The 12,176-nt window shown below is 38.5% G+C and overlaps 1 protein-coding gene across 1 annotated transcript; it reads left to right on the forward strand.

The window, feature by feature from the left end:
• Positions 1–778: 778 nt before the first annotated feature.
• LOC130906550 (choline-phosphate cytidylyltransferase B-like) lies at positions 779–10,670 on the forward strand. Its single transcript, XM_057821005.1, has 8 exons — positions 779–1,167; positions 2,902–3,001; positions 4,168–4,284; positions 4,374–4,525; positions 4,595–4,673; positions 8,200–8,342; positions 9,933–10,121; positions 10,234–10,670. Exons 1-8 carry the CDS (start codon positions 1,090–1,092, stop codon positions 10,420–10,422), a joined length of 1,047 nt encoding a protein of 348 aa, XP_057676988.1. The 5' UTR covers positions 779–1,089; the 3' UTR covers positions 10,423–10,670.
• The last annotated feature ends 1,506 nt before the right edge of the window (positions 10,671–12,176 follow it).

The following is a 12,176-nucleotide window of genomic DNA, read 5'->3' on the forward strand; positions in this document are numbered from 1 at the left end:
AATGGATGTAAAAGACCTGAGCTGGACATAAATGGAGTGTTGGTGACATAATTTGCTGGATGATACTTAACGACATCTGTCATAAGCATTCAGTAACGCCCATGATAGTGTCATGTCAAAATTATGACGGTCTTATAAGTCTTATGATGCCACTGTCAAATAAAGTGTTACCTATTAATCCAAATGAATCAACAAATAAACCACAGGATTCAAAATGAAGGAAAAAAGTATCGGCTTTTAGTCAGAAAATTACGGTACTTCAAAGCACCGCATGTGTCAATCATCGTTTAACTTGTTAAACAGTTGCTGTGGCAGCTCATTTTGTGTAAGTCAGCAGCTTGGGCGGATTTGAGTGGACTCACTCAATGAAGCAATTATTAAAGACAAGGATTTTTCTACTTTTTTTTTTTTTAATAATTTGGTGGGACAGTAACATGTTTAAAATAATTATCACATTTGAAGTGCTTAAAATCAATTTATCCCCAAAAAATATGTTTTTTTTTTTTTTTTTTTTTAATTATACTTTAGAAAATAAAGTGAAAAAAACAAGTCTTATATGTATGTATCTCTTTCCAATGCCAAATCTGAATAAATACATTGAACACACACCCCAATAATTTTTTTGCAGTTTTTCACTTTTAGCGGCGGGTTCTGGTCCCCATTAACCGAGAAAAACGAGAGATCACTGAATCAGCAAGAGAAAATATCAACAACCAGTTTGAAGTGCAAAAGCATACTTATACAGTTCAACCCAACTGTTTTCAATTACATAACATCACAGACACTTTTTAGGACTTTGTTTGGTTCCAAAGGCTGGAAATGTTCACCTTTGCAGTTCATCACAACTCGGTCTTTCTCGCTCTGTAATACATTAAGATGTAAAACAAATTTGGATGAATATGCCACAGTGTTTTATAATTGGATCTTCTGTAATTCATACTGGAGATTTTGGAAGTCAACAATTGGAGCTGCTTGAACTTTGCTCATGGCGTGCTATCATCAGATAGAGGTTTCCACGTAGTCCTACAATATCAGCTGCCGGGTGGAAACCTTGCTTAAGGAGCCACAGGTGCTTGACCCTTTGAAAGGATGGCAGGAAGAAGGCGCAACAGAGGCGGTAACAACCAGCAACAGACCCCGCGGGGACCAAGACGACCATCAGGCAGGGTAAAATATATTTACTGTGACTCTTGAGTAAATGTTGTGATTAGCACCTTGAAAACTAAAAATAGTGTTTGTATTAAAGATGTGTGACATTTTTTTCTTGGGTTTTGAAAAAGAATTCTGTACTAAAAATGTCAGCATTTTGGTTTTACTGACTCGAAGCAATAGCGTGGATTTAGAGTTCAAAGAATAACCAACGACACAGCAGATAGAGTTGCGTATAGTTATATATATACACAACACAAAGTCCATGACCCGGTCTTTAATGACTGCTTGTAGTATTCCTAATTATGTTTTTAGTAGTTTTATACTTACAGTACACAAGTACCCCTGCCCCAAGTTAAATACTTGTTGATTATTGTTCAGTACATGACTCAGACATTTGTATCTTGGTAATCTTTTTAAAGCGAAACTGGTTTCTTGCCAAATCTAATTAAAACCTCAAGTGCATGTCCAAACTCGCTCTGCACAGAGCTGTTTGCCTATAAACAAGTGTCCCGAATACTTTCAACTAGGGTTGTTCCGATCATGTTTTATTGCTCCCGATCCGATCCCGATCGTTTTAGTTTGAGTATCTGCCGATCCTGTAATTTCCTGCTTTTTTTTTTGCTCCCGATTCAATTCCAATCATTCCCGATACTTTTTCCCGATCATATACATTTTGGCAATGCATTAAGAAAAAAATTAATAAAACTCGGATGAATATATACATTCAACATACAGTACATAAGTACTGTATTTGTTTATTATGACAATAAATCCTCAAGATGGCATTTACATTATTAACATTCTTTCTGTGAGAGGGATCCACGGATAGAAAGACTAATGACTTTGTATATTGTGACTAAATATTGCCATCTAGTGTATTTGTTGAGTTTTCAGTAAATGATACTGTAGCCATGCCCAAATGCATGATGGGAAGTGGAACCATGACTGCGCGTAATGCTACCAATTGATATATCTTCTCTGCGTTGGCAAATAACATAAGGTGTTAAGATAAAGATCAGTTGCTACCTTGCTTCCCCACATTGCTTCCCATGATATTTCTAATTGTAGGGAGAGGGATTGTAAGGCTTTAGCCAATTAAAAAAAGGTTCCAAAGGCTGCCAAAATTCACTGTACTCATTTTACGCTGCCTTTAATCTCTCTATATAGGTAAAACGGCGCCATTACAGATTGAGCGCGACATTGAGCGCATTAATTGCGTTAAATATTTTAACGTGATACATTTTTTAAAAAATTAATTACTGCCGTTATCGGGATAAATTTGATAACCCTACCTTAAGCCTAAACTAAAGACTCTGGATGAGTGTAACATATTATGTCTGTAACGTTAAATACAATTAGAATACGATTCAATTAAATAATATATATATATATTAAAAAAAGGCATGGCCGATATTTTTTTGCCGATTCCGATACTTTGAAAATGACGTGATCGGACCCGATCGATCGGGACATCTCTACTTTCAACATTTAAATTTCCTCACAAATTGACTTTAATATGACATCACGGTTTGTTTAATTAAACACAAAGCTGATGAGGCATGAGTTGTTCTGTTGTATGAATGACGACGTTATTAAAACGCCTTTCAACTTATGCCAGAGTATTTCATGTTCGTGTCAGTCACAGTATGCCACTGCCATAAATAAAAGATATATTTGTAAGGAATGAATCATGATTTTCTGACAAATTTAGTTAACATCTATTATTGTTGTATGCTGTCAATTTTCCAGGCTCTACGGGAACCAGCTGCTTTTGCCAAACCGTCTGGTTATGAATCAGAGGTCCCCCATGAAAAGTTGACCATAGCCCAAGCGAAGAGAGGCACACCAGGTTCTAAATTACTGTATTGACGCAAATATAAGACGGCCCTGATTATAAGACGACCCCGTCTTTTTCAAGACTCAAGTTTGAAAAAAGACTTTTTGAACACCAAATTAATTCTTAGACAGAAAATAATTACAGTACATCTAAAACAAGTGATTATAACAATATATTTGAGAGAAAAAGCATGTTATTTTGCCTCATTCAAATCTTAATATCTGAACATTTAAATATGTAAACTAAAGTGCAATCGCATTCGTAAATGAATGGCTTCTGATTTTTGAAATGTAAATAAACCAATCTATTGTGATAAAACTACAAAATTGCAATAACTGCATTAACCATCAAAGTGAAGTCTTAACTGTAACTGTAGCCTTGAAACCAGGCCCAGGCCATTTGGGGGCCCTAAGCAAAATAATGCAAAGCGGCCTACATTTTTGGCCCACTATTTTGTCACAGTGTACTATGAAACCCATACATGCAATCTAACCCATACGTCCATATTTTGTATATTAATCAGATTTTGTTGCACTGCATACTTCAAACTTCTCACCCCAAATGATTGTCAGTACTTACAGTAGATAGTGCCAAACCTTTTTCTAAAAGAAGAAAGGAAGAAGTTAAGGAAGAACTTTTATTTTTTTAAGCTTGTAATCAAGTATCAAAATTCACAAAAGTCAAATAAAGCAAACTGTAGAAAACAAAATAGAATATAAATTAAACAATTGCCAGATTGGGGGCCCCCTAGTGGTCAGGGGCCCTAAGCAGCTGCATAGTCTGCGTATAGGCTGGGCCGGCCCTGCTTGAAACAAATCTGAATAAGGAAAAACATTGCAATAAAATAATGCAAACTGATTAAAATTGAGATTAGCTGAGATCTTTCATGACAGAACATCGCTTCAATGATATCTGGCGCCATCTAGCGTCGTGAATGGGTATAACGTCTAGACCGCGAATATAAGACGACCCCCACTTTTTCAGTCGTATTTCAATGCAAAAAACACCGTCTTATATTCGGGCCAATACGGTATTATACATAATCTGACATGTACCAAAAAGAAATAAAAGTGAACATATCCATCTAGACTACCTTTATGTAGTCATTGTGCCATTGCATAACAAGATGAGATCGCATCAAAATTGTAATTCTTCCTTTCATCTTCCTTATCTTGTAGCTCATAGACCAGTGCGGGTGTACGCTGATGGCATATTTGATCTTTTTCATTCTGGACACGCCCGAGCACTGATGCAGGCAAAAAATGTGTTTCCCAACACGCACCTGATAGTGGGAGGTAAACTGATTTTGATTTAATGAATTGCTAGTAGCTTCAAAATCAACTTCTAATTCAACTCTATTGAATATTTTTAAATTTGTGTAAAGTGTGTAGCGATGAGCTGACCCACAAGTTTAAGGGCTATACGGTGATGACTGAGGACGAGCGCTACGAAGCCTTGAGGCACTGCCGCTACGTCGACGAGGTGGTCCGTGACGCTCCCTGGACCCTCACTGAAGAGTTCCTCTCAAAGCACAAGGTCACAGGTTACGCAGTGAGATAACAAGCAGCGTCTCGGTTTTTTAACACTATTGCGTGACACTTGCAGATTGATTTTGTGGCCCATGATGACATCCCTTACACTTCTGCTGGATCAGAAGATGTTTATAAGCACATCAAGGCAGCAGGTGAAGATTCAGTATTACTGTAATTTTCGGAATATATGCCGCTACTTTTTTTAGTCCAGTCACAGACTTCATAATGATATTGACTGGACACGGGGTGCGGGGCCGATTCATAGGGGACCTATCTCCGTCGAAGATGACCGAGTGGAAACACAAAGAGCTTTTTACGTTGAAAATTCTTGTGAACAAATGCTTAGTCCCTGAATACTTTATAGATATGGACGTAAAACAGTCTCGTTTCTTAGTTAAAAGAAAAAAAGAAAAAAAAAAAAAAACGGGCAGTTAGCATTTATTTTACGTAAGTATGTCGAATGTGCTGCTAGTCTTTAAGCCACTGCGGCGCCGCCTTATCACAACAAAGGGCTTTTGACGTTTAAATTTTAGGAAATAAATGCTTAAATCCCTGTATTCTTTATGGATGTGGACGTAAAACAGTCTTGATTCTTGATTAAAAGAAAAAAAAATGGGCATTTAGAATTTATTTTCCGTAAATATGTCGAATGTGCTGCTAGTCTTAAAGCAGCTGTGGCGCCGCCTTATCACAACAAAGAGCTTTTTATGTTGAAAATTCTTGTGAATAAATGCTTAAATCCCTGAATTCTTTATAGATATGGACGTAAAACTGTCCCGTTTCTTAATTAAAAGCAAAAGCAAAAAACAAACAAAAAAAACGGGTAGTTAGCATTTATTTTACGTAAATATGTCAAATGTGCTGCTAGTCTTTAAGCCACTGCGGCTCCACCTTATCACAACAAAGAGCTTTTGACGTTGAATTTTTTGGAAATAAATGCTTAAATCCCTGTATTCTTTATAGATATGGACGTAAAACAGTCTTGATTCTTGATTAAAAGAAAAGAAAATGGGCATTTAGCATTTATTTTCCATAAATATGTCGAATGTGCTGCTAGTCTTAAAGCTGCTGTGGCGCCGCCTTATCACAACAAAGAGCTTTTGACGTTAAAAATTCTTGTGAATAAATGCTTAAATCCCTGAATTCTTTATAGATATGGACATAAAACAGTCTCGTTTCTTAGTTAAAAGCAAAAGCAAAAAAAAACAAACAAAAAAAACTGGGCAGTTAGCATTTATTTTACGTAAATATGTCGAATGTGCTGCTAGCCTTTAAGCCACTGTGGTGCCGCCTTATCACAACAAAGCGTTTTTTAGTTTGAAATTTTTGGGAATAAGTGCTTAAATCCCTGAATTCTTTATAGATATGGACGTAAAACAGTCTTGAGTCTTGATTAACAGCAAAAAAACGGGCAGTTAGCATTTATTTTACGTAAATATTGCGAATTATTACGCCTATGCTGTAGCTTTTAATTTGTCCCATTGATTTTTATCACGTTTCAAAATGCATGCATGGTACGAAAAATATAATAATTACCTTGAATCCTCGAACAAATCACTCCTGAGACAATCTTTCCTGTTTGTATGCATTACAGCTTTCGTACTTTTTCAACCTAAATCAGGCGTTGAATCGCTGCATGTGTTGATTAACTGTGACCGACTGAAGTGGAGTGTAGGATGGCCCCCTACTTAAAGGCGTGGTGTAGCGTATGGGGAATGTCTTCCAGTGCAGCTTATTTATTTGAGTTAATATGTAACACTTTATTGGACAACAGCATCATAAAACTGTCATAAGACCGTCATAATTATGACATGACCCTATCACGCCTATTACTGAATGCTTATGACAGATGTCATTAAGTCATCATCCAGCAAATTATGTCAACTCCATTTATGTCCAGTTTGGATGCTTTATATCCATTCAAAAGTGAGATACAAATCAGTCAAATAAAGTGTTACCAAATACCATAACTAGCAATTAATGAAACAACTGGAACAGTAACTGCAGAAGTCATTAGCACAGAACGGGAATTTTGTCTGTAGCGCCGTAATGCATGCTAGAAGGCATGTTTTTTTTAATTTTTTTAAATTAATTTATTTATTTTAAAACCTGTCTTGATCAGCTGTTTGACACGGAGAATGGAAATCTGAGTGTCCGATTAGTCTGAACAGTTTTAATGTTTCACATAGGAGTATGACATACTCTGGTTGTGATCATTCAACATACCTTCTTTATTAAGACAAAGCAGTTAAAAGGAAGCAAAGGAGAGAGAGACAGAAGAAACACAAACAACATCAAGAAATACATTGAACACTTACACTAACTATGAATATGTTGGTGCTATCATCAGCTAGATGTATTTCCGGTTGACACCATGTAGGGGGCCCGACAACCAAAGAAAGAGAGGGGGATGGGGGGAATCTAAAAGATAAGTGTTTGGGAGAGGTGGAGTGTACACAAATCAGCCCTGAGATCTAGAACCCAGAAATCGTGTGAATCCCTTGTGAGTGGGAGTCTGTTGGCATCCTACCCTACGCCATCCCATCACCAATCCCCAAGGTTCTCCACCCGAGCGCGTCCCACCACATCCAGCCACCCGCGAAACCCATCAAACACTCGACAGCCCCGCAGACGAGCGGAGACGCTGCGCGGGTGCCGGCCCAGAGCCACCCCCCCCCCCCCCCAACCAATAGGGGCAGAGGGTGGTGTGGGGGGAGCCGAGCCAGCGCAACCCATCCCTCCTCCCGCAGCCCAGCAAAGGAGCTGTTGTCATCCCCCCGGGATTCAGGGTGGTCCCCCGGGCCATCTGCTCCCCAATCAACGGGCCTTCACGGATCGGGTAAGGGGAAAACCGATAGATCCCAAACGCCCACCCGGCCCATGAGCCACCGCCGCAGCCGCCCGACCGGCACGGCACATCGCGGGACCCTCAATGGCTACCAAGCCCAGGGCAGAGCAGTGCCCCCCACCGGACCAGCCAGTCCGCCGGCACCCAGCCAGCATCTCGCTACGGAACGCGTGGCGGATACGCAGGGAGAAAAGATATGGGAAGGCAAAGGCAAGAGGACACTGAGAAGCCGCCGCTGGGCGGCGCGAAACCGGAGTCCTGACACCCAGGCAGAGGGGAGGCCGAGCCCCAGGAGCCACGCCATAGAGAAAAAGTGTGGGACCCACCTACTACCCTATTACTGTGGCTGCCTGGTCCCTGACTGGCAACTATTACCCAACACCGTGATAGGATTGTGTGGTGAGGGTAGTGCTGTTTATGCATAAAATTTGGAGGCATGTTGGACGACAACAGTGTTGACAGCAGAGGTTGACCGTCTCCCCTTGAGAGCAGTAATGGCCAAATGAAGCTTCTTGACGCAACGAAGCTTTGCAGCCATGTGGTTCAAAGCTTCATGATGGTTCATTTGGTCTTATGACATTCTTATGATGCCGCTGTCAAATAAAGTGTTATTGGTTAATATCTTTTGGTGTAAATATCCCATGAGTCAGTGAGGACAGCTGCGGCTTATAGTCCAGTGTGGCCTAACTATGAACAAATGCCGTTTTCATGTCAAATTTGGTGGGTTGGGGCATATAGTCAAGTGCGCCTTATAGTCTCAAAACTACGGTACTCATTTTTCTCAAAAGCTTAAACTTGTCTGTAGGCCCAGTCACGTGTCATTGTAACAGGAATGTTCGTGGCCACTCAGAGGACAGAAGGCATCTCAACGTCCGACCTGATTACTCGCATCGTACGTGACTACGACATCTACGTACGACGCAACCTGCAGAGAGGCTACACGGCCCGAGAGCTCAACGTCGGATTCATTAACGTGAGTCTAAAGATGTTGGAGACATACATACGTGGAGATTAAGGGAGGGCATATCCCCTCCGGTGTCCTGAAATACCATTGCAAGTAATTGACTTTCCAATATGTCAATTTAAAAATGAAGACTTTGTAAAATGTTGTCTATAGCAGGTGTAAAGCAGTAAAACCACCAACAAAAATGGATGAAATGACCAAAGAAAATATTTTTTCTAATGGGTGAAAATTAATTTTTGAACAGATCATGTGCCTAGCACCTTAGAGTCATTTGCTTTGCTTAGCCAAAACCACCTGAGGACAGTAGAAACAAGATGGACATACGTAATTTTTTTCAAACTTAAGCTTTCAAATGTGACAACAACTACTGAACGAGAACTAAGGATTGAAAATGTGGACCGTGAAACGACGGAGAGCACCGCCAAAATTGTAAACGGAATTTCAGTTTGTCCCATTAAAGACGCTATTTGTACAACAGAGCCACTACTGGGCAGCCTACGCAGCCTGATTTAGAATTCCCCTAAAAAATGATGGGAAACAAAAAAACGCTAATTTTCAATCTATGGTTGTAAATACTGTGGGCTAGAATATTCAGTCAAAAAGTATGCCGCCTTCTGTTTTCCTTGCCGCGATTTTCAAACTCACCACGGTGAGGATTTGTTTCGCAAGGGTGGGAGTGACTTTAAATTAGGGCTGTCAAACGATTAAAATTTTTAATCGAGTTAATTACAGCTTAAAAAGTTAATTACAGCTTAAAAATTAATTAATCGTAATTAATCGCAATTCAAACCATCTATGAAATATGCCATATTTTTCTGTAAATTATTGTTGCAATGGAAAGATAAGACACAAGACGGATATATACATTCAACATACGGTACATAAATACTGTATTTCTTTATTATAACAATAAATCAACAAGATGGCATTAACATTATTCAAATTCTGTTAAAGCGATCCATGGTATCCATATGTTCTTAAAAGATAAATGTTAGTACAAGTTATAGAAATCTTATAATAAAGCCCCTCTTAATGTTTTCGTTTTAAAAAAATTGGTAAAATTTTCAATAAAAAAATAAACTAGTAGCTCGCTATTGTTGATATCAATAATTACACAATGCTCATTCATGGTGCTGAAACCCATAAAATCAGTCGCACCCAAGCGCCAGCGGAGGGCGACAAAACACCAAAAAACACAAGTGACAAGTGGACATTACACTGTGCTGTCATTTTAATCTGTTTGAGCGGGGCATGTGTGTTAAATGCGTTAAATATTTAAATGTGATTTATTTAAAAAATTAATTACTGCCCGTTAACACGATAATTTTGACAGCCCTACTTTAAATACGATATCTCCACGGAACGCAAAAAACGCCGTCTATTTCTCTCACACACGTACGCACACCCACAAACACAAAGCTGGGATGCCTGTATTTACGAGCATTGGCTAAGCTACTAACTGCGCATATATCTTGTAAGTTAATTTTATTGCGTTTCAGGGTCATCAACATAGTTTTGCACCCCGTGCCACAAAAGTCAAACTCCGCCCATGGATGGAGAATGGAACAATTTTTATAAACATCGTTTTGTTCATGACAGGAGAAGAAGTACCGCCTTCAGAACCAAGTGGATAAGATGAAAGAGACGGTCCGCACAGTGGAGGAAAAGTCCAAACACTTTGTGTACCGAGTGGAGGAGAAGAGTCAGGATCTCATTCACAAGTGGGAAGAGAAGTCTCGAGAATTCATTGGCAATTTTTTGGAGCTTTTCGGACCCGATGGAGCTTGGGCATGTTTACCTTTACTTTCACTTGCATGAGAATATTACAGATAAACTCCAGATAATTAAGGGGCATTGTGAAGTGATTGAATACCTCTCTATTACTTCTGTACTTGTGCAGCATGCTATTCAGGAGCAAAGTGGGCGAATGCTCCAGGCGCTGTCTCCTTACTCATCTCCACGCGGGTCCCCCAGCAGCAGTCCCACCAGAGTGCGCTCACGTTCTCCTGGATCCTCTCCGGCCTCCACCAGCACTTCTCCTGCCTCAACTTCTCCACCTGCTTCTCCATCTTCCCGTCGCCATACTTGAAAATGGATCACTCTTCACATTCAAGGCTACCTCCGCTTTTAGTACATTCAGCGATATTGATCTTTACGTTGGATCTTCCTTTGTTGTGTGATTAAAAATATGGCAGGGTTGCTACACAAAATGTACTAAGTAATTATTAGTTAAATTATTACTGGTTTGAAAAAATATTACTTGTTTGTTTTAATACAAATACAGGTGTTTGGTCTATTCTCTATTACCTTGTAAAATAAAAAGATGGTGATATTTCAATTTCTATATTCATGCTTCATTTATAACCAAGCAAAATAATCTGCACCGATAACCTTTTAATCAATCATTGTTTTATTTTAAACAAAAACACTGGATGCAAAAAATAATGAAATATGCAGTCCCTCGCTACTTCACGCTTCAAACTTGGCGACCTCAGTCTATTGTGGATTTTTTTCAATTAAATAAAATTACAGAATTTTATTTAAAATGTTAAGATTTTACTGTACATGTATATAGTGCTGCAACGATTAATCAATTAACTTTTGAAAATTTGATTAGAAAAGAGCTTCGAATCAAATTTTCCTGCTGCGAGTATTCTTTTAATTAGAGTGGCGTTGTAATGGTTTGTTTTGAAAGTGCATTTAGTTTTATGGGTTTAGGTGGAAACACTGCCCTCTAGTGGAAACAGTGAATATGACATATCTCATTTAACATGTCTGAATGCAACTGCTCCCTGTTGATACCAACATAAGTAAGTTTTTGTTTGAGCTAATGTTTTTTAAGCATTCATTATTTAATTTAAAGGTATAATTAGCAATTTTTGGGGGGAATATGTGCTTGCAACAATATAAAAGAACGTTACAATTTTATAGCTTTTAAGCAAGCGGACTTTTGCTATGCAAGTTAGCCTATTGCTCTTTCGTTGTACTTCGATCCTAATTTATTTTTTTTATTCGTTTGAGGCTAATCTCAGGTATCGCTCTTGTGGAATTATACTGCTATTTTCCATAGTTTGATAAAACACTTGGGAATTTTATTTTGAATTCACATTTAATTCTCTTTGAAAAGTTCAATCTTAGCTAGTCTGTTTTAATATCCTAATAATCCTAATAATCCTAAATTATATTCTGCAACGCGTTAGATGTTCCTAATCAATTACTTGATTATTCGAACTAACTAGTTAATAGATTAATCGACAAAGTAATCGATAGCTGGAGCCCTACATGTATTAATGTACTAATCATTGTTTTCTTTTACAGTTATCCCTCGCAACTTTGCGCTTCAAACTTCACGCCCTCCGTTCATCGTATTTTTTTTAAATTAAAAAAAATATAAATAGATAAGTTGTCCCGAACCGATCGCGCAGTCTCACTCTTGCTCCCACCCTCCCTCTCCCTGCTCTTTGTTTGTCTGGCAGTGCAGTTGCACTGGATTCGCTTATTAAAGTTAATGATGAACAGATGTTTGTGATTTTGCCAGTCACGAACTTCAAAAGCGCCGCATGCGTCAATCATTGTTTAACCCGTTAAACAGTTGCTGTGGCAATTTATTGTGTGTATGTTGAGCAGCTTGAGCGCATTTGAGTAAACTCACCCAATGAAGCATTTAATAAAACCAATCATTTTTGTACTTTATTCTTGTTTAAAAATAATCTGGTGGGACGGTAACATGTTTAAAACCTCTCATATATATTACATTTGAAGTGCTTAAAAAATATTCATTGAAATATATACTGTATATACAGATAAATATATTTTTTGATTATACTTTGGGGAAAAAAAGTG

This window comes from Corythoichthys intestinalis, chromosome 18 (genome assembly GCF_030265065.1).
Source record: "Corythoichthys intestinalis isolate RoL2023-P3 chromosome 18, ASM3026506v1, whole genome shotgun sequence".
Classification (NCBI taxonomy): Eukaryota; Metazoa; Chordata; class Actinopteri; order Syngnathiformes; family Syngnathidae; genus Corythoichthys; species Corythoichthys intestinalis.

What these genes read in the sequence shown, in the direction of transcription:
- LOC130906550 (XM_057821005.1), top strand. Translation starts at nt 1,090, where the DNA reads ATGGCAGGAAGAAGGCGCAACAGAGGCGGTAACAACCAGCAACAGACC. An exon ending in TCAACGTCGGATTCATTAAC is followed by an intron (nt 8,343 to 9,932) that starts GTGAGTCTAAAG and finishes TGTTCATGACAG; the next exon opens with GAGAAGAAGTACCGCCTTCA. An exon ending in TCGGACCCGATGGAGCTTGG is followed by an intron (nt 10,122 to 10,233) that starts GCATGTTTACCT and finishes GTACTTGTGCAG; the next exon opens with CATGCTATTCAGGAGCAAAG.